The sequence below is a fragment of the Lineus longissimus genome, chromosome 8, assembly GCF_910592395.1.
Source record: "Lineus longissimus chromosome 8, tnLinLong1.2, whole genome shotgun sequence".
Lineage (NCBI taxonomy): Eukaryota > Metazoa > Nemertea > Pilidiophora > Heteronemertea > Lineidae > Lineus > Lineus longissimus.
The window spans coordinates 11,236,223-11,263,940 of NC_088315.1; the positions used below are offsets into that span (position 1 = coordinate 11,236,223).

Here is a 27,718-nt window from a genome sequence, read left to right on the forward strand (position 1 = left end):
ATCACTTTCATTGTATTTTCTTGTGGCTCAGGTAAATGGAAAGATTGCCACACTCCAGAATGCACTTTGCTGAAACCTGGTATATATAGTATTTGTATATCAATCTATAAATTTATATTCAATACGTATTTAACACCACTGGAGACTTTCAAAACAAATTTCTATATGAAATCAAATTTTTAACAGCAGTTTGTTCTAAAATCAAATGCAACAAGGTAGAATTTGTATGTCTGACGAGTGAAAAGAACGGAATATGAATGACCGAGGTGGCACAGGTTGCCTATCAGATGAGTAAAAGGAGGGAACATGTATGGAGAAGGAGATGGCAAGATCAGATGTCAGGTAATGAAATGGTCAAGGGACCATGTGCTCACCTGGGGTAATGTAATGAATGTCATTTGCAGTGGATGTGAGGAGAACAGTTTCTGGGTAGTTTCACCAGTTTTGATTCCATTGAATAATATTATTCTTCTCGGTTCAATGGCACAAAAGAAAATTACCGGTACCATCTAAGTATAGCATTTTGGTTATAAAGTTGATTGAATTTCAGGGTTATTGAAGAGTGTACATGTCAAATGGAAATTGGTCGAGATTTGTTCAACAGTTTAGGAGTAATATGACTTGGTTGGATTTTCAAGATGGCGGCCATATTTGTCATGGGATTTGACTGAAAATTAGGGAAATTGATGAGTACATAGATATAAATCACATGAAATTTGGTTGCAATCCAACTTTATTTAATTTTCAAGATTGCCGCCTGGCGACCATATTTGAAGTCCGAGTGGGACAAATTTTTGGGGTAGAATAGGGGGTCCCCTAGCTATATGTCCTCACAAGTTTAGAACCTTCTAGCTCAAATAGAAACAAAACGTGCCACCTATCTGTTATTTAGTGAATTTTGACCTCTGTGACCTTGAAAAGTAGATCAAATCAAAAACCCGGGTGATATGTCATTTGACCATCTTAGATACACCCACCATAAAAATTTCGTCACTCTACTACGTACAACCATTAGCTTCAAAAAGGCCAAAAAACAATTTCCAAGATGGCCGCCTGTGAAGGCCAGAAAGTAGGTCACATTGCGAAAAATAAAAAATAAATCTGGGCATATTGCCCAAAGCTACCATCACACCAAGTTCTAGCTATCTAGCCCTAGCGGTGACGAAACATGCTCCGCTAACGGACGACGAAGGATGCCAGAGTTCCCTTTAAGCTCCCCAGAGGTGAGCTAAAAAGTAGAGAATGTTTGTGGAGCAGGGGCTGGCACATAAGACAAGAGAAATGTAATGACCAACTGCTCAACCGCTTAGCAGTTTGCTCCTGCGGATGTCCCCTTTGCTAGCAGCCTACTTCCTTTCCAAGAGAGACCTTTTGCAAGCGCAGTCAGCTATCTGGAAATTCCACTACTCGATCTTCTTGTGTAGCCAGTCGAGGTTTTTGTGTCATGCAGTTAAGTCCTCGATAATCCCAATTTGATGACTTATCAAAGGTTATGTTTTTTTCCATTTTGAAGCAACTGACCAAAAATGGCAAATTATGCAAAAAATGGCAGTTGAGCAGAAAGCCAGAAGATGGAATAGAATAAAATGGCAGGGGGCGGATTGCTCCACTCTGGAACTTTAGCTAAGCGATGTGCAATGAAAATGCTCCATAGACTATGTGCTCAACTAGCATTATCTTGCCAAAGAGTGGACAGCTAAAAATGAATGATAATTTGAGTACACTGTTCCCTGTTTTAGGTGACGGTACCGGGTACCTGAAAAACACACCAAATCACAGCAAAGTCTTGAACTTTGATCTGTACGACCCTGAAAATTGGGTCAAGGATACAGACGACTGACACTGCAGTATTATACAGTATAGACTGAACGTAGGCCTATAAAACGATGTAATATCTCCGGGGTTAAATGTAACCAACTCACCGTAAAATACTGGATTTTCGTAGGCAGTCTTAGCAGCAAGAAGAGCAGTTCTCAGCTCTTCAAGATGATCCTGGGGCATGGTCGGTAGATAAGAGGCCTGTAATGATTCGGAAAATCCCTTCAACCAAAAGTAGTTTTACATCAATCTCTCCAAAATATGCACAACTGATATTCTACCAGGTTGTCCACTACTTGTTTTTAAACCAATCCACCAAATATTGTAAAAACCAAGCATCGCATATGCAAAAATACCACATGGAATTTCAGAGAACTCTGGTGTAGTGCATGCAAAAAGTAGCCGATGAAAAAGTTAAACCTGTTGTCAGCACAGGATATGTATTTGCTGGTGGTCATCCCAACGGCAGTTTAGAATACTTCTAGAGAAGCTCACGTCCAAGCTGCTCCAATCCAGTGATGTTATTGGAAGAGGATGCTTTGTCTATTGTTCACTGTGTGACAATGAGGAATACACCCATGCAAAGGAGTGTTCCAACTGCTGCTATTTCTGATAACATTTGATGTCTACAGCTTGGGGAAGCTATGTTAAAAGCAACTAGGCTGTCAAATGCTTGATAAACAAGGAGAAATATTGTGCTTTTTTCTCCTTTTCTCTCAGCCCAACTTGTCCATTATCAACAAAATTTTTTGTAACTGCCTTGCATGAAGCGGACGGCTTGTCACGTACCTAATTACCCACCTTCCAAAAAACCATTGTCTGCTGTCCACATTATCACAATTTAATTTTGTATCTTCCTCGCTGCGTTCTTAAGGACATTAATATTGATAAACAGCAATTATTACCATTCTGCATAGTTTACTCATCATAGGCGTGAAAGAAATCAAAATTGATAAAGAAACTAGCCAAGTCACACTAACCACCATTTTGCGCGGTGCACTCATCATAGTTCTGAGAGGCTTCAACAGAGCTGGTGTCTTGTTTGATGACTGTATCACAAGGTTGAATAACCGCAGCAGATTTTTGATGGCCTTGGTCGTTTCGTCAGCCCTGACAGGTTCAGGACCTAATTGTTTGGACTTGGACCTTTCTAGAATATCATGGGCAGCTTGCTGTAATGCAAAATTTGTTGCTTAATCTCACATCACATCAAAAACAATGCAATGCACAATATAAATGTAAAATTATGAAAAGATAGGAAAGAACTTGCACTATGAGAACAGGACTGTTGAAATCAGAAAGATAGTTATTGATTGCATAAGAGTGGGTGCGTAGGTTTACCCATCGTCACTTCAATAAGAGCTTGTATTTCTACTAACATTGAGCTACTTCATGTGATTTCATTGTTGATACTTATTAGATTACTCTCAGGCCCACTAACTAATCAAAAGTTCACATGGCAGTATAGTCTGCATATCCTTTTACTATGTTTTAGTACCGTGAATGAGTCTGGTTACACTAAGGTATGAGGAAGTACAATTTTGAAGGAATACGACATTTACTTCAAAAAGCTTCTGATAACCTAGAGCTTACTTAATATATAACCTGTCAATGACAATTCACAATTTACACTTCTTCAGATAAGAACATAATCATGCCCGTTTATGTTGAGAATCTTACCTTGTTCTTCATGAAAGTCTGGTTAATACAGACACTCAGCAGGTTGTCAATGATCTTGTAAAGAAAATAAGACCAAATCACCAAAAGACAATTTTATAAAAGACATCAGCCTAAACTTTTGTGATTTGTGAAGGAAAATGGCAAATAATGACATTTAATTAGAAGCGGATTAAATCTTTTCTATTTGGTCAAAATTAACATTCTTTTATGAAAATTACACGATAAAGGTTGGAACTAAAACATTAATTGACGTAAAAAATAGATGACGTCTTGTTATCAATATGTTACTGATCTTCTTTTGTTGTAAGAGCGCACTGGATATTGCATGGCCAGACCCCCGCCTTAACCCTTTCGGACCTGAGCAACCGTGACACGGTTGATCTTGACCCCACCGCAATTACCCGAGCAACCGTGGGGCGGTTGATGCAGAAGATCGTTGATAACTAGCAAATTACGGTGCTGCCATCTTCGAACTGCCTATGAAAACAATGTCTACAATCAATGAAACCAGTCTCGCTGGTTTCGGGGATTCCCCGACGATATATACGGCCGTAGTAGACATTTGTACTACATGCATTGTAGAGCAGCAGCGCGGCGATATGGCGGCAAAACGGAAAGCACATTTGTCTACCGAAGATGTTCTTGCGGCGCTCGATGATGATAGCGAGTCCGATTTAGATCTGGGGGGTGAAGATATGGAGCTGTCAGATGGGGAAAAGTTCGACCACTCGGACCATGAATCATACAATCTTACATGTCGCAGTTGCGGGTGTGAAAAATTCAAAAACAGGGTGATCTTGTATTTTTCACCTAAATATCAGGTAAAAACAATTTGTTTATCACAGATTCAAAGTTCTAATAGTTATAATAAAAATATAATAACAAAAAAAGTGATTTCTACCTTTTATTTTGGCTGAAATATGAAATTATGTCGTTTTCGTCAGATTTTGACGTTTTCGCCCAAAAATGAGGAAAATGTCCCCAAAATCATAATTTCGGAGATAATTGAAAAAAAAATGTGTGAAAATGAAGATGCCCCACCCCCCTACCTATTCCATGCAGTTTTTGTTCGTGGTTCTTGAAACTAAGAGAGCCAAGAATTTTCAAAGTAAAAAAATCACTTGCGGACAGTTTTGAGAATATGCTAATGAGGTCACATGACCTCATTAGCATTAAAAAAAATTTTTTTTCCCCACCAAAATATTCTCCATTTAGTTGTCTATCCAACCCAAGCAGTCATTTTCCTCTATCTCTCTTATTTTCAACACACCAGGCCAGCAGAAAAAAGCTATAAAAATCCCCATTTTGGGCCTGGGTAGATGGGTGGGTTAGGTGTTGGGTCCGAAAGGGTTAAGGTGAATATTGCAGTGACCCGATGTTATTGCTTTCGTAGCTTTGTTCTTTAGACTTTACCACTAAGCAACGTCCTGGGTCCCTGAAACTAGCATACTGTAATGAACCTATACTGGCCAACAAGAAAATGAAAAATATGACGTTTCTTGCAAAGAAGGATTGCTGGCATCTTTTTGGTCACCTAGTGCCATAAGATATTACAGACTGCTGCAAGGCAGTAAGAAAATGGTTCGATATCTGAAATCAATTTGGCTTTTAGAACTTCATCAGCGGTAAACGCTTTATTTATAACGAAAGGTTACCATGCACTTATCCAACAACATGCACATGTGCAATGAAATGCCAAATCTGATCGGGTTAAACCTACCTCGTCACTTATCCTGTGCTTGACATTCTCCTCAAACATGTTCTGAGCGAACACCGCCTGATGCAAGGCCAAAAGGCAGGCCACTTCTTTTACCCGGTTATTTCCCTTCAACCCCTTTAATAATAACAAAGAGTTACATTTGTAAGCACATGCAATAAAACAAAACAAATGCGTCTTAACAGTAAGTAGAAAGTATTTAAAATCGTTCGAAATACAGTTTACCAGTGAGACATTAACTTGATATATCATAAGTGACAAATTTTCTGTGCCGAAATATTGCTACATGACCAATATCAGAGATTTAAATCGGCTGTTCAAGGGGCAAATATCTTGGCGCAAAAAACAGACGTCGGCAATGTTTTTGAAAATGACGTCATACCATGTAAAATCCGAGGATATCCTCGTGTCGCCGACAGGGCGGGTACTTGTGAAATTTACGCACCTCGGCGCAATAGAGGTCGATATGACGTAACATACAATGTAAATGGCGGCCTCCATGGACCAGTGCGTTTTTTTTGCAGGAATGGCCAGCAAAACGTTGATGGGCCCATAGAAGTTCTATAAAACCATCAGATATCCGCTCAAAAGTTTCTGGGTCGTTTTAAATGCTCGCTGTGACTGTAGTAATGAAAAGCAGTGTGGCTCTAATCTACTTACTCTTTAAGTTAGCTAGTAGAGAGGTTATTTTTATGAATGCCTTAAACAATGTTAAATGACGTCAAAACAGTGATTATCAATTTGGATCCTGAATATTCTTTCAACATACCTCACAAGTTGAAGCAAAATCCTGCAATGGTTTTCCTAAGGTGACATTCACCACTGAATCTCGTAACCTGGTATAATGATCACCAAACAAGACAAGGCGATCAATTCCATCATTCTGAAACATAAAAACATTTTGTTAGAAACAGGTCCACACGTCATAGTACAGAATGATATATTTCTTTTCACTACTAAAAAGTATCTAAGGCTCAGTCCTGCTTTGCTCCAAGACAAATTTATGTGTAGAAGTTGGTGCTGTGCATATTCCCTAATTTAGTGCTTTAGCAAAACGCCTCCTGGCTAAACTGTATAGTGAAATGGGATATTGCACTTCCTTGACGTTTATCAGCACAGCCTCAAAGTGAGGAGGTCGGGCTGTGGTTTTTTATGCCCTTGTTCGCCAACGTGATAGCAAATATATTGCAATATTGAAATCCCCCATAACTACGTTATTCACATGTCTTCAAAATGCATATCCTCACCTGGTTATTCCTGGCCTCCTCTGGTAGAATCCACCCGAGGTACTGGACTTGGGAGACTTGGTGCAGACAGTCCATGCCATATGTCCGGCAGAGTTGTTTAACTAAGTACAACCTGGAAAAGAACAAAGATCTGCAATTCACAAACATTTTATCATATCAGCAAGGTGACTTAATTGAATGATATACTATTAAACCAGAATTTCACAGATTTTAACCGTCTATTCAAACTATCCTGCTTTTTCCTGGTGAGAAAAACAAAGAAAGGAATTAGAAAAATTTAATTTTGGGACTAGGTGAATTTTTTACATTTTTTAAATTTCTAGCCAGTACCAATATTTCCTAATAGTTCGACCTTGGTGGCCAAGCGTCTGGCAATTTATCACCCGCCGTATATTTTGACAGTATGGAAGGAAGGGTTAATTAAAGGCGAACGGAGCTGCATAACATTCAACCCAGATATTAACATGAGCCTGATGGATTTTCACTTCAGATGAAACTAAGGAAAAGTTTGTAGGTGCAAAATGATTTCATTGTTTGATGAGGCATCCATACGCAGTAATAGAAAGTAACATCTGGAAATAAAGGAGCAGACTGTGAATTTGAATAAAACACACCTCGGCCAGTCTGATTTGCTGTTATCATGAACTGCCCAAGCTGCTTGCCATAATTTCTCAACAGCATCTCTATCATGCCCATCCTCCTCAGCTACGTGGACCCTGTACATCATCTCAGCTGCAACGCCGAGACCAAACCTAGTTTTAGCAATAGCCTCCACCTTGTTGATGTCAAGTTCTTCTCTTTCCAAATTGTTGCAAGCAGACCCAAGGTGTTCTGTTGCCATCCTTATTCTCATCTCCAGGACATCACCCCTTGAGTCACTGCTGCAGTGACTGTGGTAGGAATCCTATATGTGTACAAAAGGTATTATAAGAATAAAGTAAAGTATGAATCGCTCAACACAACTTGCACTTGAAAAGATGTTTCGTTTTCAGATATTTCTATCATAGCAGAAATTGGTCAAATGATAAATCAGCCAGAAACTATAAGCTATACTGGACAAAACCCCTCCCGTTATCATCTCCAACAATTACTAGATATGCTTCCAAATGCTGTTAGTTCCTTTAATAACCTGCAAGCTTTATTAGTGGTAACATGGGTGATGCTATTCTTTTGTAGTATGTGCATGTATGTTGATTTGCAGGTTCATACATGTAAGGTCAGGGCCTTTAAATTTGGAGGGATATTAATGATGTCTCAATAGGCAATTAGGTTCTGCCTGTACAGATCCATGATATAATTCACTTCTTCATGTTCTCATAAACATTTTTGATAAGGTTTTAAATGTCAAACCAAGAAGTATAACCATTAAATGTAGTCATGAAAACCTGCAGTAATAACATTATTTTGTTTACCTCATAGCATCGTGTGCACAACAGGGACAACTCGATAACATGGTTTTTATTTTCCAAAAAGCCCTGAGATTTCTCAAAATACAGCTGCAAGTGTTCTCGTACATCATCAATGCTGAAAAAAAAGAACAAATAAAATAAAATGCTTTTCCGGCAAACAAATGTTGAATGCCTTGCTGAAACCCTGCAGTTGCTACCATTATTTAACTTTTGCAAAAAATACTTCTACAGTTTTATTGGGTTTTTTTTCACAGCAGTTGTAGCAATCACGCGAAGCGACATTTGTTTTAACCGACAGCAATCTTAAAGTTGTTATCTAGAGGTTCAAATCTCTCTGTAGAACTGGTGCAACAAAATGACGACATGGCACACCAAATTGAGAAACGTATTTTAGGCTGTGGATGTTGCCAATGTTCGTTGGAAAAAAATGTTGTTGCAGTCCAAATCGCAATTGTCATCCCTACATTCGCGTCATCCCTACATTCGCGTCATCCCTACATTCGCGTCATTGACACGCGCGACCCAGTGCATAACTTGTGCATAAAATACACGAAACGTAGAGATAAGCGTGTCACTGGTGCGTCATTGACGCGCAACTCGCGCGTACATTGCGCGTAAATGATGCGAATGGACAATTACAAAAATAGAAACTCTGTCAGGGCTATTGCTTACAAGCATTTAGCAGCCCTGGACGAAAGTAAAATTACAAATTTTCATTGGCTTAAAGGGAAACATTAACTAACTCAAAGTGGTATCCAATGTCATTCTGTGGTATCCTATGTTTATTCCAGTACAGCAGTGAACAATGCTCTTGACTTACTCATATCTCAGTAGTAGCTGCAACAGCAGAGACCTCAGGACAGGAGTTGGGTCAATACACTCATCATACACAGTAAACTGTTTCGTGCGGGAACGCAATCTGCTTTCCTGGCCTTGCGGCTCATGGATTACATATGACATGAGAATGTTCACGACATCCTGCTGTGGAGGCGAGTCCTCGGCAAAGCAAAGCTGAGAGATGATGTCCATGAAGAACTGGTTACTAGCGTTGATGTACTTGTTGTAGGCAATGTCAGCATCTCTGAAAAAAAGAGGAATATTAGTGTAAAGGATACCCATGATATTGTACTATGGTTTCAACCTAAGCATGCACAACAACGGTAGATCGACATGAACCTATAAGCAGATACTTTAAGAAATCCGAGGAAGGATGCTTATGTATGTCGTAACTATGTTTGGTTCCAGCAAAAAGATCATGAACTGCTTGCTATTAATAGTTGCTTGGGCTTGAATCAGTGGAATTTTCTATCATCATGGCTTATTATGTGTGTGCAGAATATCAACCAACAGGGTGAGACACACCTAACTTTTCAGCGTGTTTATATAATGGTTATTATCAAAGATGGGAATTGGACTTGTTGGGGTAAGACGTTTCCTACCTATTGCTAACTCTATCAGGGATTTGAAAAGCCTCGGGGATTTCTGCTTTGCATTTCAGGCAAATGCGGTCATCTGCTTCAATCTGGTCATTGAGACATTTGCGGCAGATGGAATGTTTACAAGGAAGTTGAACGGGATCGCTTTTTTCTTCCTGACATCCTGGACACTTCAAGTGATTTCTGTGGATAAAAAAATTCGGAGAAATATCAATTAAGTATATTAGATCATGGTAGGATGTGCTTTTCTCTGTTAGAACGACATTCTGGGGGCAAACAGAAATTTTATTATAATGACAGATAGGGTATATACCTATATAATACAGACGCCTATATTTTCAAAACTTACTTGTACAGTTTCTTCACATATCTGTTCTTGCATGTTTTTAAGTACTTAGCGACCTTCTCAACAGTTGATGCTTTCTTGAAATCAACATCCTTACTCAAATACTGAAATGGCACAGAGAAAAACATGAGATAAGGTCATGGCATTTATTAAATTTTTCATTTTCTGACCTGCATTTTAAAACTTTTTGAAAGAGGACTCCACGACCAGCTTTAAATGTGATTAACCTGTAGGGCTACCAGTCAGGAAAGGATTCCTGATGTGCGAGCTGTCGCCAACTCAGAGAGCTCTGCCTTTCACACCAGCATAATCAGCTGTGACCCTGATGACTAAGCCGTATCTGCCATAGCTAGATTTACGAGTTGCCCCGAGATTAAGCTGCATCTTTCCTAAAAATAGGTTAGCGCAAGAAAGCATGCATCAGCGCATTGGTTCACGACCACTTGACAATTAATAAGATTAAGTGAAATTCTACACATTTTTTACACGTGTAAAAATACTGTAGATCCAACCACAAGTCAGCAGAGCTAGATTCATTTCCTTGAAACTCCCAAAACAAGCTAGACTATGGTATCTCTAGGCATATACTTTAGTATTCAAGTCGGGGAGTTTTGACTACAGTTAACATGCGAAAATCAGGCAGCGCATAAAAGAGTCACTGTGCAATTAAAGTTTTGTCAGTAGATAACAGTTTAAAATGACCCTGGCCTGATTCCGTTGGTTGATATTACACACAAATGATTTCTGACAAAGATTTCAGAGACTTAAAGGCCATATATCAAGGTTTGAAAACATGCTTGATACTCATGAAATATGTTTAAAAAAACAAGATCCCAGACATTAAAAAAATTCTAATAATAAAGTCATTATTTAGTTATTTCAATTTTCAATTTTAAACTATTTGAATTTCCCACCACACACAACTTTAGATTAGTTCCACATGTGGCCGCTAGGGATTTTTTGATGACGTAGATCAGGTCAGTCAGAACAAAGCAAGATGGCTTCCGCATACAGTTCAGAGAGTGAGAGGAGTGAATTTCAGGATGTTTTGGTCGATACAGAAGGATATTTAAATGTTGAGCCGTACATGTTCGAGCCATTAATATCACTAGATCATAATGAGAGTGATCATTCGGACGAAAGTGATTAGAATTTGTGGTTAATCAATTTGCATGGCAGACCTGCCGATATAGCAAAGAAGACATTGATAGACGGTTGCAGATGCATAACATGTATGCTTTTTGATCAGACTAATGTTGCACAATATTGTTTCGCCTCGTCTGTGTTGTATCGCCAGTTATGTCATGACGCTGAACTACTATTGAAAAGTGACGGTATTATGCACAATCATCTTGACGTGACGATATAATGCCGTGCAACGTTAGATAGGCCTAGATGTCAGATGACAATAATCTGTCATTGACAGTGGCTGTCACTGACACTGACCTGTGTCGCTGTCACCTTGCTATGGCTGGAACACAAGAAGACACTATGCGGTATCACAGGCCCCAATAGGGCCTACACATTATGTATAACAACCGACCTCAGCAGCCTCGGGCATTAAATGCAATTGACATGGTTGGAACAGCTGTTTTTAACAAGTGGCATTTAATATTCAGTTGGATGCAGATATCCGGCTTCATGTGATAATCCGTATCGATAAAGTGATCACTGCAAAGTTTGGCCGAAGGCCCAGGCTTCCAACACTCCAAACGTTTGCACTTCCGAATCCACAGCTTCCTCCTCTCTCGTTCAACTGGCTTTGGAAATTCATGAAAATGGGTCCCATCCGTCATTCGATTGTTCTTTGTGCTATCCTTGACACAATTCGGAGCCACACAATACACCATAGTGAATGAAACACATTACTTCCAGGTGTGCATAATTAATTAAGGCCCTCCTGCTTTTATGATTGCATGACATGTACAGATAACCTGATCTACATCACAACTTTTGCTGAACCCGCCGCCTGGCTCTAACAAGCCAGTTGCTAGCCAGATTAGGTAATCAAGTTGTCAAACACATAATTGGCTATATCTTCAAAATGGATGGAGCTAATTGCATTTGGTTTTCTGTATTGTATAAAGTGTTAGGTACACTTTTGAAATCGACTTACAGCAGAAAATGCCCATTTCCTTACAAGAAATGGCCATTTTGTTAGTTCATACTTACCTATGGAACACTTTTGCATGTTACTCCATTTGGGCTCAAACCCAAGAGTATCCCTTTAATTTTCTAAAGGGAGAACTGAGTTAACAGCTCGGCCGCCAGGCGGCGCCCTGACCGATCCCGCGAGATCGCGCCGATCTCATGCCGCCATATTTAGTCTTTACTCTTGAGCGTTAATAAAGAGTATGTCCCGTTTGTGGGGACGGCGGGAGGGCCGTGTTCCATAGGTAAGTATGAACTAACAAAATGGCCATTTCTTGTAAGGAAATGGGCATTTTGTGTCATTCAAACTTACCTATGGAACACTTTTGCATCGAATCCCAGCAACCTATTGGAGGTGGGAAACGAGGACTTACCTAAGGCTGAGCTGTTGTTCCATTCAGGAGGCACCACCGGCATATTAGCAAAGGAGGACCGCCAGGGGAAAGAAATGGGGAGAACCGGAGGACCGGTATTTTGATCTCGGTATTACAATCATATTATAGAGAGTAATAGACCCATTCTCCGGAAAGCGCTAGAATTGCGTAATAAAACCATCTTCTTTCCGGCAACAGAGCTTAGAGCAAGTAAGGCATGTTCAAGGGTGTAGAATGAGTTATTGCTAAACAACAATAAGAAATTGCGTCCTTTCTAGTCTACTAGGGGTTGCCTGGATTGTTGAAGATAGGGCATATCAAAAATGGCGCAAGATGCGCGTTTGACTCTTCAATCGGGCTTCCCCCCCTTTTTTGATCTAGCCAGGATCAAACAACATGCCCCGCAGACACAATCGGGCCGATTGTGTGCATGCCATCTACGAGGGAAGAAACGTCTCGTAGGTAGAAATGAAATGGCCAGGGCCATTGTGCTCACCTCATGTGGAGGAAAGATGGATAAAGAGCATGGTATTGTGTCATGTAGTGTTAGGTTTGATGTAGGTCCAAGCAATTACAATTTCCCCAAAATGGCCAATTTACATAACATTCCACCTCTGTGACCTTGAAAAGTAGGTCAAATCAAAGAAGACCCGGGTGACACATTGAATGGTTGTTAGAATTAGATGTACCTATGATATAAAATTGGTGCCAATCGGGCAAGTCATTACTAGGAATAATGGCATTTTGAAGAATTTAGGATTTGGCCCCCTCCCTGGAGGCCAAACGGCAAATCAGATCGCACCAAACTTCGGTACCTGAGATCACCTGACCAAGGGGTACATGTGTACTTAATTTTTGATCAATAGTCATTGCAGTTAAGAAATGTGCCATAGTTACGGCCTGACGGCGAATTTACGCCATTTGACCTTTGTGACCTTGACAAGAAGGTCAAATTAAAAACCTGTGTGACATATACTGTATGGTGGTTAGATGTACCCATGATATCAAATTGGTGGCAATCGGGCAAGAAGTTAAGGAATAATCACATTTTTAAGGTTTTTGGATTTTGCCCCCTGGTGGTCAAGTGGTGAATCATATTGGACCAAACTTCGGTCCCTGAGATCACCTGACTAAGGGGTAAATGTGTACCAAATTTGGTATCAATAGTCATTGCAGTTTAGAAACGTGCCATCGTTACATCCTAACGGCCAATTTATACCATTTGACCTCTGTGACCTTGAAAAGGAGGTCAAATCAAAAACCCGGAGGATATATGATGCACCTTTGCTAGAAGTACCTACCATATTTTTTTCAAAATTTCCCGCCTACTATTAAGGGAGATATTGCATATTTTCACTTTTAACGTTTGGCCCCCTGGTGGCCAAACCATGAAACGAATCGGACCGAAACTTGGTCTCCCAGGTGTCATTACATATGGGTACATGTGTACCAAGTTTCAACTCAATAGCTCTAACAGTTACGAAACGTGCCCTGCTAACGGACGACGGACGACGACGACGACGACGACGACGACGGACGACGGACGCCACGGTATGGGATAAGCTCACCTCTGCTAAGAGGTGAGCTAACAAGAGAATGTGGAGTGATTACTCCAACATGCAGCGGAAACGACTTCTTGAAGAGCAACTCCTCGATAGTTAGCCCAGGAGGTGGCTAGTGCTCTAACTTCGTGCGCTGAGATGTTAGCTAGCGCACGAAGATCAGAGGAAGTCTTCAAGGTGTTGTAGGAAAGACGAATGGTCTCCACAATCCACCTTGAAATAGTGGCGGCCGCTATCTCTCGTTTATTTCCCTCCTTATAGGACAAAAACAAATGCTCTCTCCCCTGGCGGATACCGGGAGGTTTTGTCCTATTTATGTAGAACTTTAGGGCCCTGACGGGACATAAAGTTCTGTCAGGAAGATCATAAGAGATCGTTCCTGACAGAGAGGGAATAGTAACCGGGGGCTGAGAGGCGGCCGGTCCCTGGTTCTTCGCCAGAAATCCTGGTATGAAAGCCAGGATAACCTCCCCTCCCTCTCTAAAAGCCAGCTTCTTAAAAGAAAGTGCATGGAGCTCTGATCTCCGTTGGGCGGTAGCCAAGGCTACTAGAAAGACCGTTTTGAGTGTCAGATATTTCATGGATGAAATAGACATGGGTTCAAAAGGATGCCTCATGAGCACCTTAAGGACAACAGAAAGGTCCCATTTAGGGGTGTTGTGAACCGGTCTAGGACGCTCTAATAACATTCCTCTGAAAAGAGGGGTTATTTGGTCCTCCCAACGAAGATCCCAGGTGCTTAAAACACGGAGGGTAGAAGCGATGGCGGACTTGTACCCTTTTATAGCCGTGACAGATAGTTGTCTTTCCGTGAATAATTCAATAAGGAAATCAACTAATCTGTATATAGAGGGAGAGATCGGATTAACTCCGTTCTCCCTGCACCAGGAAGTGAAGGTAGACCACTTTCCTTGATACACATCAAGGGTAGACCCCCTTTGAGGTCCGGACATGCGCTTGACAGCGATGTCCGAAAAGCCTCTCTGGTGGAGATGCAACTGGATAAGTTCCAGGCGTGAAACTTGAAAAATCCAGGGTTCTGGTAGTAGCATCTCCCCAGGGGGTGCCACAGGAGGTGCTTCCAAGTAGGAAGACTCCTGGGGTGGTCTATCAGGAGCTCCAGCAAGGCTGGGAACCAGGCCTGATTTGGCCAGCAAGGTGCGATGAGAGTTATTCTCACCGGGTGGCTGGTCAAGATCTTGTTCAGGACTGGTTGGATGAGAGGGAGGGGTGGAAACGCATATGCGTTCAGCCCGACCCAAGAGGCTGTAAGGCTGTCGACTTCCAGGGCCTCTTCGTCCGGAAGTGGAGAGTAATAGATGGGAGGGCGATTGTTCAGCCTGGTGGCGAACAGATCTACCTTCGGAGATTGCCAAAGGCGACAAAGGTCGTCTACAATCTCCTGATGGAGTGTCCACTCTGTTTGAACTAGCTTGTTCTGACGGGACAGGGCGTCGGCAAGGATGTTGCGATTGCCCGGTATGTGTCTGGCACATATCGATACTCCAAGGTCGGCACAAAGATGGTAAAGCTCCCAAGTTAGCTGGCAAAGAATGCCGGACTTTGTGCCTCCCTGTCTCCTGACATATGCTACTACTGTAGAATTGTCGGAGAACAGGGTTACTCTCCGATTCTTCAGGCGAAGGGAAAGAGCCCTCACGGCAAGAAGGACAGCCTTCATTTCCAATATATTTATTGGAAGAATGGTCTCCTCCCTTGTCCATAGACCCCTTATGGACATGTCCCCGTTGTTCAGATGTGCTCCCCACCCTAGTAGGGAAGCATCTGTGAATAGGGACACTTCTGGGGGCGGTGGAGCAAGATCTATACCGCTTTGGAGACGAGTCTCCGACTCCCAGAAGTTCCAGACGTTCTTGAGTAGGTATTGAGGTAGTAATACCAACTTGTCTAATGGGTCCCTGTGGGGTTTCCATAGAGACATTAGAAACATCTGGATGGGACGCATATATAGACGGTCAAGGGGGATTTGGTCTGCTGCCGAATTCAGAAGTCCCAAAAGGCTCAAGCATCGCCTTGCTGGAGCTTGAGTCCTTCCTCTGAATTCTGCGATGAGATGAAGAATTTTCTTTATCCTGTCTAGGGGGGGGCAGCATTTTCCCTATGGCCGTAAGGAACCGAACTCCAACGTAAACGAAGTCTTGGGATGGTATGAATTCTGACTTTGTTTCGTTGATAATCCAACCTGCGGAAACTACTTTTTGCTTTAGAACCTGAAGTTGTTGCAGTAGTAGTTCCCGCGATTTGCAACGGAGTAGCCAATCGTCTAGGTAGTGATGGAGCTTGAACCCCATAACGTGAAAGGGAGCGACGAAGGCTGTGACTATCATCGTAAAAATTAGGGGTGCCGATGCCAGACCGAACGACAGGGCCCTGAATTGATACGTCTTTCCTTCGTAATGGAATCGAAGGAAGTGTTGATAGTCTGGATGGATCGGTACATGTAAGTACGCATCCGTTAAATCCATCGATACCGCCCAATCGTTGGGCTGTATCGCCGTTGCTATAGACCTGGTGGTTTCCATCTTGAAATGAGGAACATTCAAGAAGGTGTTTAACCTGGAAAGGTCTATGATCAGCCTCCATGTCCCTGCTTTCTTGGGAACCAAGAAAACGTGGCTGTAAAAGCCGGGGGAGCATGAATCTTGAAGGACCTGGATAGCTTGCTTCTCCAGTAATGTCGTGACCTCTGCTTGGAGGGCAGAGGCCTTGACTGGGTCCTTCGGTGGCTGAACTGGGGTTGGATATATGGTAGTCGGGGGGGTACGGTTGAAATCTAGTTTCACTTCGTACCTCAACATGTTTGGGACTGGGGACCCCTTTGGGCACCAATCGTCCCAAATGTCTGCAAATTTTTGCAGACGGCCCCCGACTACCGGAGTCGGCTCCTTTTTGCGTCCGGGAGGAGAAAGGAGGGGGGAGTCACCTCTTCCGGCCAGCACCCCTTGGGCGAAAGGAGTGCTTAGTCGGACCGGATCCACCCTGGTTAGAGGAAGTATTTTTCCTCTTTCCAGTCCGGCGACCCTCCGCTTCCCGTCGGAAGGATCCAGCAGGAGCAGGCTGACTAGGCGGGGTAGGCCTAGGCAGGACCTGCCTGGCGTACGGGATTGAACCCGATGCCTGCTGGGGCCTCTCTATCTTTCTAGCGTTAGGTAGAGAGGTCTTGGCCCTCTGTGTCGCAGTGGGGGCATATAATTTGTCCCAATCTTTCTGTGCTTGAGCCGCCTCTTGTACAGAATCTGCGAACAGGAAAGAACCGTCCATAGGAGCGGTTCTTAAGGCCCCTTCCAGCTGGAGGGATCTGATGACATTGAGAGAGCCCAGTGCGGCGTCTCTACGGAGTAGGACGCTATTTGCTGCGGTCTTGGCGGACAGAGCAATAGCGTGCCTAATCGAATGTGACAAGGATGTCACAAGCGATTTTGTGTCATCAGATAGTGACTCATTATCTTTTAGGGATCTGGCTAGGGCCAGGTTAGTGTGCTCTGCGTAGGAGAGCACCGCTAACGTGTTTTTGGCCAGACCCTTTTGTGCTCTAAGGTCTCGGTAAGCCGAGGAGGAGGTCACCCTAGGCACGAGTTGGTCCAGCCGTACATCGTCCTTTAATATGGAAGTCGATGCTGCAGCTGGACAGCCGGCCGAGCTGACTCGATAATAGTCAGCGCGGTACTGCCTAACGGGAGGAAGTTGTGCCGTGAACAACTTCCCCGGTTAACACCAAGCTTCCGGTCCGACTGCCGGAAGGACAGGGATGGAAGTACATTGGTGGGCGCCTTGTGAGTCTCTGATTGTTCGCTCCAAAAGTTCAGAGACTGCTACCACCGACGGGGAGGGAGGAAGGAATTCAAGTGCCCGAGTGGAGCCTTGAGAAACCTGTGGATTGGGATCCACTTCCTGTCCCCAGAGTGAAAAGGTCGGTGTTGACAAGGCTGGCAGTTCCGGCGGGGTAGGGCACAGATCCTGCGGGAGGTACGCTCTGATCAAGGATCTGAGTGTCCTCATATCCGACAAGATACTGGCCTCCTCTGGTGACAGCTCCTCCTGATTGGGGGAGCGGTAGCCTGGCTGAGAACTCTTGTTCTCAGAAAATTCCTCTAAAATAGAGGAGTCAGATGGTGGGTATCCGATGGGACCAGGCACACCAGAGGAACCGGAACCCTGCTCCAGATGGCTGAGTCTATCAGTAAGACCTGCTACCATCTGGATGAGCTGGGACAGTTGCTGTCCCGACTCGGGTTCCGGACTCGACGTGCGGCTTCTCTCAACGACGGGCGGTTGAGGCGAGGGTGAGCGCATAAGCGAACCCTGGAAGCCGTATGTACGGGCGAATGGGTCTTCCGGAAGCGGAAGATGCCCATATTCTGAACCAGAGTTCAGATGTCCTCTCTGCGTAGCTCGTTCCATGGGAACGACGCCTCTGCTACGAGGAGGGGGTGGCACTTCCGGTTGGTTCCACCCAAGAGGTTGGCCAACGTAGGAAGGTGCCTGCATTTCCGGTAGGACGAAGTCCGAAACCGGAAATGCCCGTAACTCCTTCGCCGGTATGGAGCTACCGGATGCCCTTTTAGAAGGAGGTACGGAGGGCGGAAACGCTGTTACCGAAGACGCATGGCGTTTCGGAGGTGGCGTTATAAAGTCCGGCCCTACTCTACTGTGTCCGTGAGGACTGGGGTTATTTCGCAGTAAAGACTGAGAAAAACCCCCAGTAGAGTCTTCGGTTACTGAAAAACGGGAACCCACGTCAGTAACCGGAACTGCAATCGGCGGACCGGAAGCAGGGTGCTCCCACGGGTACAAAGGGCTTGTACTCGGGGGAGCGGACGACAGAGGAACCGGAAGGTTCCCTGAGGTCCGGGGTATATTAAACCATTGGAGACTTATTGGATGTAAGTCTCCCTTGGGACCACAGACATTAATAATGTCAGATCCCGCATCCTTCGCAGCCGCGGCCGGAACCGGAACTCGGCTGACGGAAGGGGTGGTGGCGGGAGGTTTGCTAGACCTCCGGGTTATATGCCCGGAAACGGAACCGGAAGAGGGTTTAGGCGTCTTCGCGGCCCGTTTCCCGCCACCAGACGCATTCCTTTGTGGTGAGACAAAGGATGCCGTCGGAGGGGTACGCCATATAAAAAATGGTACCAATGACAATAAAAACACTGGGAACCCCAAGTAGGCCAGAAAGGACGCAATAATTAATGGAAAGGAAAACATGCCTACTCGAATTAAACACTATTGCAATGGATCTGAGTCTTGTTCATTACAATAGAGCGGAGAATAGCCTACTTAACTCTACCCTACCAAGATCAAAATAATGGAGCCGAGTCGACTAAGCTAGCTAAGAAAATGTCTATAATTAAATAGACTGGACAATACTAATGCCAAGATTAGTTTGGCGGTCTACTCCGTAGGTGAATGAACCCAAAAATCGTCTAGACTTGGCTGGTTGAATTTGGTTTTAAATCGAATTCACGGCAGCTTTGAAAAAACGATGTGCTTCGTAGAAGCACAAGAGTAAAGACTCTTGGCGGCATCTCGCGGGATCGGTCAGGGCGCCGCCTGGCGGCCGAGCTGTTAACTCAGTTCTCCCTTTAGAAAATTAAAGGGATACTCTTGTGTTTGAGCCCAAATGGAGTAACATGCAAAAGTGTTCCATAGGTAAGTTTGAATGACACAAAATGGCAAAAAACCTTGATATATGGCCTTAAACAATTAAGATGTAAACACAACAAATAGACTGCTGAGTATTTTTGTTGAATATTCACCATCCAAACTGGACCCACTGAATCAACACGATCTGCTTCAGTCTTGACATGGGGTGGGCACACATGATCCATGAAGAGTTGGACAACACAGATCCTAGTCCATAGAGGCCTGGAAAAGAATAAGATTAAAACATTTGCAAAAACATCGGATGGCAAATGAAAAATATGCATTGTACTTTTAAGCACGTCTTGTCTCAATGACCAATTCATGCAAATGTCCTGCAATTTTCCCAGCATCAACAATAGGATTTGCTGTGGTTGCGGTACACATTTAAAATTCATAGTCAAAAGGGCTAATCTGCCCTGAGAAACTGAGGTCTGGCTGATTCTAGTGCCACATTCAAGGGCTACTTCCAGGAGACACATAATGTATGAATGCTCAAAAATGTAGACTAATATCATCCCGGATGAGTAGGAGTAGGCGAAATGGGAAGTAGGCGAAATGGGAAGTAGGCAAAATGGGAATTAGGCAAAATGGGAGTAGCGAAATGGGTGTAGGCAAAATAGGAGTAGGCGAAATGGCTGTAGGCGAAATGGCTGTAGGCAAAGTGGGTGTAGGCGAAGTGGGTGTAGGCGAAATGGGATGATACCATCACACTGGTATCTAGTTTCATACCAATAAAAAACAAAAGTTATCAAAAAATGTTTGATTAATCCGTTTTGATGGAGTAATTATGATGTCATCTAAACTAAGAAAAAGTATTGTTGCCTTGCTGACCGTTTTTGAGCCACCAAATGTATGCCGTATGCCGTATGTATTTAAAGGTGGCTTAGGTAGAAAAAAACGCAGTAAGAACGTACAAAATGCCATAATGCAGTTATCATGCATGCAAATTTGCTGAAACTTGGTGTCTATAGTATCTGTATATCTGTCTACACAATGGCAATGTTGAAATTTATATGATGAATATTCTAGCTATGTAGCTGTAAATTTTCAGATTCATAATTTTTAACGAACGGCGTAAGCCTTTAATGTATTCACTGATATAGAGGAATTGAGATTTACAGGATAACATGGTAAATGTCATCATTACAAATACATTTTGCACTGTCCCGATTCCTAAAATTCTTACCTGTACTCCTCCACATATTTCTGGCACAATGCTCCTAGAGGTAGGCCCTGACCATGAGCAGCAGTCTGCTGCATGATTCTCTCAGCCAAAGGCTTGAATAATTTGACTCGGTCAATCCACAACCTCCGCCCTTGTATCTTTTTCTTTAATGGATGTTCTTGTTTTTCATGCTCATCGTGAACATTATTGATGTGGTCAATAATCCGGATGAGGACAATCACATCAAGGGTCTGTAAAAAGAGACAACGAGAACATAGTTCTCTTCAGTACTATTAAGAAGATACTACTAAGATAGTCCATATATCAGCCCTCAACCGTAACCCGGTGACAGCTTGCAATTGGCTTCTTTAGTTACTGGGTTGGTCTATCAAATTACCAAGCTCACCACAGGGAAGATTTGTTGGCCGTAATAGGGCCAACAGATCCTCCCTATTGTTTCACGCAGTTAAATACGCATTTTGAACACGATGTTCAGTAGATGAATTGAAAGTGAGCATTAAAAGATCCGCTTTACATGCCGGGCATTACCAGTGGCATGATCATATTGTCCTGAGAAGTAAAACAAGTCGACTATCATTGATAACTCACCATCTCTGTGAGTGTGTTGCTGAGCTCTTTATGTTTGCTTTCTTTGAGCAATTCTAAGCACTCAGGCCAGATACTGCAGGCATAGATGAAATGATCCAAGCGCTCACGACACTTCGCATGCGTCAAGTGAAGTTTCTGTATCGTCAATCTTGTGCCATCCTCCCCATCTAGTTTTAATGTCTGACACACTTCCCTGAAGGCAATCTTGAGAGTCTTTATCAAAATCTGAAAGATTGAAGTCAATTCATTATTATAGGAAGATGCAATATGTTTTGTTTTAGTGATTTTTATTCCATTAATAAAAGCATAAAGAACATACATAAATTTCCTAGGGCTGCCGCCCCTGTATCTAAAATAATATAATCATCATATCAACCATTATATCAATACCGGCGTCGTAACCCTATTGGATTTTTGCCGGAATAATGGAGTCCGCTACAGGCTACTCTCCACCTTTATTGGATCTTTTACTTGCCCTAGCACAGACACTCAGGTACCAGGGACCACGACTTTTAATCTCATCCGACAGACCCTCGAGTATTTCAAACGTTGAACGTATTGTGAAGAGCCAGGAATTGTTGGTTTAGTTCCTTGAAAGCCACGCCGGTTCATACAAAAATACAATCCTGGGTTCTCCCCGTGCCCTATTGCGTGGTTGCCAGCAGTGTTAACCACTAGGCTATGAGGCTCCTTAACATAATCTGATAAAAGTTTCCTGACTTAACATGATCACTTAACATGAGTTAACATGAAAACAAGGCAGGAAAGTGGCAACAAAGAATTAACGCTGAATTTTGTGGCACAATCTTAAAAGCTGTGTTCTACATATAGTCTGTACACGATTCGCCAACATTTTCTAAAGAATATTTGACGCATTGTCGGTAATTCAATAACCCCTTTGTTGCAATGTATCAACTCCAGATCTCGTATAACATTGTTTTTCATGAAAAATACAATGCACATTTTTGGTGCTGCAACCATAACAGCTTGGATCGGTACAAATTATAGAAGCAGTCAAAGCACAGTCAAAACCACTGTTCAATGATGATTGTTTCGAGGTGTTTTAGAATAGAAAATGATACCTCACTGCCAGTATGGATGTCTCACAAAACACTGCTTGGGCAGACCTTCAACGCCCGTTTCAGCCATCATTTAAGCACCGCGCTCATTGTGCTTGTTAAAACGACATATACCTCTAATTTGGTACCAATTCCTCCAATCACAAATAATGTGGAAGTTCCTACCTGTTCCAGGTCTTCCTCAACGGCCTTGAAGCACAAATGAACGAAGTCTTTCAAGTACTGTTCCATCAATTCATCCTGTACAGTCTCTGGCTGGTCTTGCATGAATCTCGTCAATGATTTTCCCACAGGGCTCTCCTGGAACAGCCTCTGGCAAGTCAGTTCCATCTCCTCTCCTGGTGCTCTTTGTGCAGTCTGTATAATCAACTCCATTTGTGAGTGTATCTCCCAGGAGAAAGGAAACTGAGGTTTGAACAGATGGTGACCGTTGCCTGTCTGTGGGGCAATCATTTCTGTCACATCAACATGGATTGTGGGCGACTGGAACTGCGTGTAGGATAGTGGAGTCACCAGATTATCAGCAAACATTTGAAGCCAGAGTTGTCGGATGACGTCGTCAAGCCTTGTCTCGTTTTTCTTGAGGATATCAAGATTACAGTTTGTATCCATGTAGGCCACTAAACCTGCAAGGATTGGTGTCAATTTGTTTTCCATCACCATCTGGACTGCCTTCCTAAATAGAAAAACATAAAAAATACAAATTATAGTGTAGGACAGTTTCCAAAATGTTGATTCTTGACATGACTACCAGCTATTCCAGAAAGGCCATCAGGAAGATAAAATGAATGAAACAACATACCTTTTAAATGACTATGAATCAGAGCTAAGATTGGCAGAATTTGGAAGAAATGTTCAGATCTGTATTTGTTTATGCATATAAGCATGCAAGCATGAGTACCTTAGCAGGGACTGCATACGGATGCATAACCCAATACAAAATCTGGAAGTTTTGTTACAAGTACATGTATTGCCGATCATGGCGCTGATTAACATCATGAAATGAAACCATTTACATAAACCTTTTTTATGTAGCCTTCCATTTAAGGTGATCGAAGCAGGCTTCAGCTGTAGTCAACCCTCTACTGTCCTCCACCTGCAATTTGTCTCGGGATGTTTCAGGTATTGATATCAATGAGAAAATTTAAAATGTGCCTACCTGAAGGTTCCAACCCGATTGATGGTTTCCGTGGCAGCAGCTTCCTTGCTCAGCCAATCACTAGCCATCGAATGTACTGATGTCCTGCCTTCTTTTTCTTGGAAGAGCTGGAGCACTCGAACCTTCATGGCAGACATCAGGGAGTTCACATCTGAAAGCAGACCTAATATTAATATTTGTCTCTTAATGTCCACCAGACTGCCATACAATATACATGTATATGATAAAATAGGCATCCATCTGTGTGATTCTTACAGTTTTACTAACCTTTGTAAGGATGTGAAAGGCCAGCTATATAAATTCTTTATAGCTGAGGCCGATAGTCAACTCAGTTTGCTTTAGAAAAACCGATTAGACTATACACTACTGGTTGTTTAATGCCAATGCGTGAGCCTACCTTCTTTCTGAGAAACCTTTTCCAAAATGATGTGCAAACGTTCTGTGGCTCTCTCAGAAGGCACAAATTCTGGATCTTTGACGATAGAAGCAGCACTCTGGATACATGATTGAATAAGGGCATCTACATCAAGGAATTGCTCAACCGATCTATCAATAGGGCGACATCCACCATGCTCTTGAGCCCTCTGTGTTGTCATCTGCACAATCTCATTCAGTCGTTCAGGTGAAGGTTGAATTTGCCATGTTTCATGGTTTTCAAGAACATCGTCATGAACATCGTCAATGAATGAAAGGGCATGCTTTTGCTGGAGGCACTGTCCAATTCCTTTCCCAACACTTCCTTTCCTCACAGATTCCCCTATCAGATCACCTATGGATTGTTCAGACAACTTCATGATGGCAGGCTGGTGACTAACACGAAGGTCGTCGATATATACAGAGGACCACCTTCCACCCTAAAACGGTACCAAATGATTAATTGGGATCACTAGGGCCTTCGGTATAAAGTAAATGACCACATCGAAAGAACTGAAATAAAGGGCCTGACAAAGTCGGTTCTCATATACCTTGGTAATGGTTTTGATTCTATTCCAACACATACACGTACATACACAGATAAAACAGTGACAACAGGTACCCTAAGCCAAGTAAATTCTATCGCAAATTGACAAGTCTGCAAAATTAGATGTTCTGCACGATGCATGAAAATATTATTTGGGTGTAATATTCAATGCTAGCTTGCCTCACTTTTGAAACTAGCCATCATCACATCATCTTACTTACTTGGAATCCAATGAAGCTTCCTGCCATCACTCTAGGCATCTGGACAATAAACACGAAATGCGCCTTTCCTCTCATTGTATTTTTCGACTTGGTGAACTCTTCCATGATCTGGTAGCGTGCACATGCTATCAAGTTACTGTTCCTGTCACCAGAGTCACACTGGAGAAGCATAAGTCGTTCATCATTGTCCTGCTGGTCAAAGAACTTCCTGAAGAAAAAAAACATCAACTGCTGTCACACCAGTACCGGCCTACATGAAACAGAAAAATATCTTACAAATAAAAAGTCTCATGAAGAAGTAACCACTAAGCTTACCTTAACTCCCTGGAAAACTGTTGCTTTGTGTCCATTGCCTGCAAGGCCAGCAGGGTGAAGTTTTTTCCAATCCCCAACCTCCGGGACAAAATCCGAGCATCGTTCTTGGCAAAAAGATGCGACTTTGTGGTCACCTGTAAACAATGCAAAGAAGTAATCCTCAGCAAATTAGTTTAAATTCAACATTATTATCAGTGGTATCTTAAATATGATTTTCAAATCATCATAATCTTCCACAATATACTTTCCTATTGGTCATAATATATCCCATCATTTCAAGCTTAGCATGCTACAGTTCAGCTTACATTCTCAGAGTGAAACAAAAAAACATTCTAAGCTCCACCTCTCACATTCACAAGTTCTCAAATCCAGGTACCTCATAGAAGATATTCCTTTTTTCCTCCAACAGACTTGTTACAAAACAGGTTTTGCGTTTAGACAATACAGCAGTTCGTAAGGCGCGTCAACACATATATTTCTTACCTCCAGGAAGATACCTTCTCCCACTGTCCTATCCTTCAGGAGCTGACTAACAACTTGACTGAGGCTGTCATGAGTTTGCTCGATGAAGTATTTCTCAGAAAGGGCTTTCCATTCAGCAGCTAACCGTGTATCTTTCAGCCTGACAACTGATTCAGGTGTGGCACACATCAGGAGAACATCTTTGCACCGATTGTAAAACTGTTGTAAAACAATCACAGAAATATCATAATCTATGTTATCAATAATACATATATTTGATTTTGGCACATAATTGAAATTCTGGACTCAAAATGTGAAAAGGGCAATTTTTTATCTTATTTTCAAAAAGGTGGTCCTTTATTTCACAACTCACCTTTTCAGCCCATCCAGTACTGGTCTCATCTGCATCCAGTTCCTTGCTAATCTGTAGAACAACAGACGCTGCAGTGTCATCATGGTAACCACAGAATACATCACCAGGGACAATTTCTTTCCTGCAATTAAAGTTACAATTCAGTACAATGTATAGTACAAGAGACACGCAGAGCATTCTACAAAGTTTTTGTGTCATTTGGAAGTTCTATGCCACATGAAATGAAAAGGCCAGGGGCCATTGTGCTCATCGTATGGGTGTTTTGGTGTATGGTAGGAATTCATACTGGTTAAGAAATATCTGCATGTATAGTATATACATGTAGTTCAAATCAAAACCGGTATGACAAGTGATGTATCCTCACTTGGAGTACCTGGCGGCCTCAATAACTACGCTGGCGAATGAATAGCAAGGAATGAGATGAATGACAAGAGAATGGAACAAGTAGTACATGCATGTACCAGAAAGTGAATTTATGGCAGAAAAGGAGATCTGGACAGACTAGATGGAATCAAGCTTAGACAAATGGGGCCAAATTCATAAAGGGCGTTTAACTGAAAACAACATTTAACTACTGAATAGACAGATTCAGGTCCTTCATGTAAATCTTCACAGAATATGAATAGGCCCTGAAACTAATTAGGGAGAAGTTACACACGTCTAACCCATAAACGCCCTTTCTATATTTGGCGCCTAGGGTGGACGGCAGTTGTGAAAGTTTTATTTGAACTGCAGCGAATGAAGTAGTTGAGGGGTTCTTTTGTCTCATCCACTCTTCAATACCTTTAATTTGATGACAAACTCAACCGCCTTTGAGTCAGTCAGTGCAAAACTACTCAATACCTTTAGTTTGATACTATTAACGGGACTGCCATCCTCTAACAGTGTTTAAGTTGTTTAGTAGGTAATAAAAGTAGATCAGGGCAAACCTACTCTTCAACACTTTTAGTTTGATATCAAACACGGACAACACCTTTAGCTTTAACCGTCACCAAGTAGGTCAGTTGAAAAGTAGGTCAAATAAAAAAAAACCAGTATAATATGTAATGTATCCTTGCTGGGAGTACCAACCATAACAACTTTATCGAATACGAATCACTAATGAGCGAGATATCACACTTTCTAGCGAGATATCACACTTTCTAGATTTTCGAGAAACAGATCAGACCAAAATTCAGTGTCAGAGGTAACCTGACCTAGGGGGTCATGTGTACAAAGTTTCAAGCCCATAGCCCTAGCACTTAGCAATTACGAAATGTGCCTCAAACGGTCAATTTACACCATTTGACCTCTGTGACCTTGAAAAGTAGGTCAATCAAAAACACATATGATATGTGATATATCCTTGCTAGGAGTACCTACCATAAAATGTTCATGAAAAACAAATCACTAATAAGTGAGATATCACACAATTTATATTTTAAGTTTTGGCCCCCTGGTGGCCAAGTGAAGAATCAGACTGGACCGAAATTCAGTGTCAAAGGTCATCTGACCTAGTGGGTCATTCATGCAAAGTTTTGAGTTCATAGCCCTAGCGGTTAAGAAACGTGCCACTGTTTTTGAAATAGGATATGACGGGCGACGACGACGGACACTGCGCTGTCGTATAGACTCACCGTACCGGTGAGCCAAAAAACGAAAAGCATTGTGGCTGGTGTATCAAATGAACCAGGTTCCCAGGTTGAGCTCAATCCTACCACAAAAAATTCAAAAGAAGTCCTATTTGAACTCACCGTCTTGACTGAGGTACTGGGGTATTGAATTTCGGTGTGACGTAATCTTTTGCCCACTTCTCAATCCTCTTAGTGACCTTTATCTGCTTCTCACTTAACATGGTCGTCATGGCCAGCACATGTTTTTCCAGGCGGTTGATTAGCGGAATCGGGAACTCCTTGTACACGACCTCCTTCTCGGCAACCACTATCAACCTGAAAATTGTCAATGTTATAAAAAGACAACATCATGAT

The 27,718-nt window shown here is 42.5% G+C and overlaps 1 protein-coding gene across 4 annotated transcripts in view; it reads right to left on the reverse strand.

Annotated features, from left to right (window-relative positions):
* The window catches only part of LOC135492916 (E3 ubiquitin-protein ligase RNF213-like), a 201,034-nt gene that overhangs the window by 18,481 nt on the left and 154,835 nt on the right, over positions 1-27,718 (reverse strand). For all 4 annotated transcript variants that reach the window (XM_064779643.1, XM_064779642.1, XM_064779645.1 and 1 more), the window contains 22 exons: positions 27,485-27,679; positions 25,752-25,872; positions 25,400-25,597; positions 24,917-25,050; positions 24,602-24,809; positions 23,817-24,273; positions 23,420-23,570; positions 22,426-22,936; positions 21,182-21,406; positions 20,594-20,823; positions 19,521-19,629; positions 9,657-9,757; positions 9,311-9,490; positions 8,692-8,952; positions 7,875-7,986; positions 7,077-7,366; positions 6,463-6,574; positions 5,985-6,098; positions 5,219-5,332; positions 3,499-3,552; positions 2,799-2,990; positions 1,923-2,019 (listed from right to left, as the gene is read on the reverse strand). In XM_064779643.1, the coding sequence (XP_064635713.1) occupies positions 1,923-2,019; positions 2,799-2,990; positions 3,499-3,552; positions 5,219-5,332; positions 5,985-6,098; positions 6,463-6,574; positions 7,077-7,366; positions 7,875-7,986; positions 8,692-8,952; positions 9,311-9,490; positions 9,657-9,757; positions 19,521-19,629; positions 20,594-20,823; positions 21,182-21,406; positions 22,426-22,936; positions 23,420-23,570; positions 23,817-24,273; positions 24,602-24,809; positions 24,917-25,050; positions 25,400-25,597; positions 25,752-25,872; positions 27,485-27,679 (4,166 nt within the window). The remainder of the gene's footprint in view (positions 1-1,922; positions 2,020-2,798; positions 2,991-3,498; positions 3,553-5,218; positions 5,333-5,984; positions 6,099-6,462; positions 6,575-7,076; positions 7,367-7,874; positions 7,987-8,691; positions 8,953-9,310; positions 9,491-9,656; positions 9,758-19,520; positions 19,630-20,593; positions 20,824-21,181; positions 21,407-22,425; positions 22,937-23,419; positions 23,571-23,816; positions 24,274-24,601; positions 24,810-24,916; positions 25,051-25,399; positions 25,598-25,751; positions 25,873-27,484; positions 27,680-27,718) is intronic.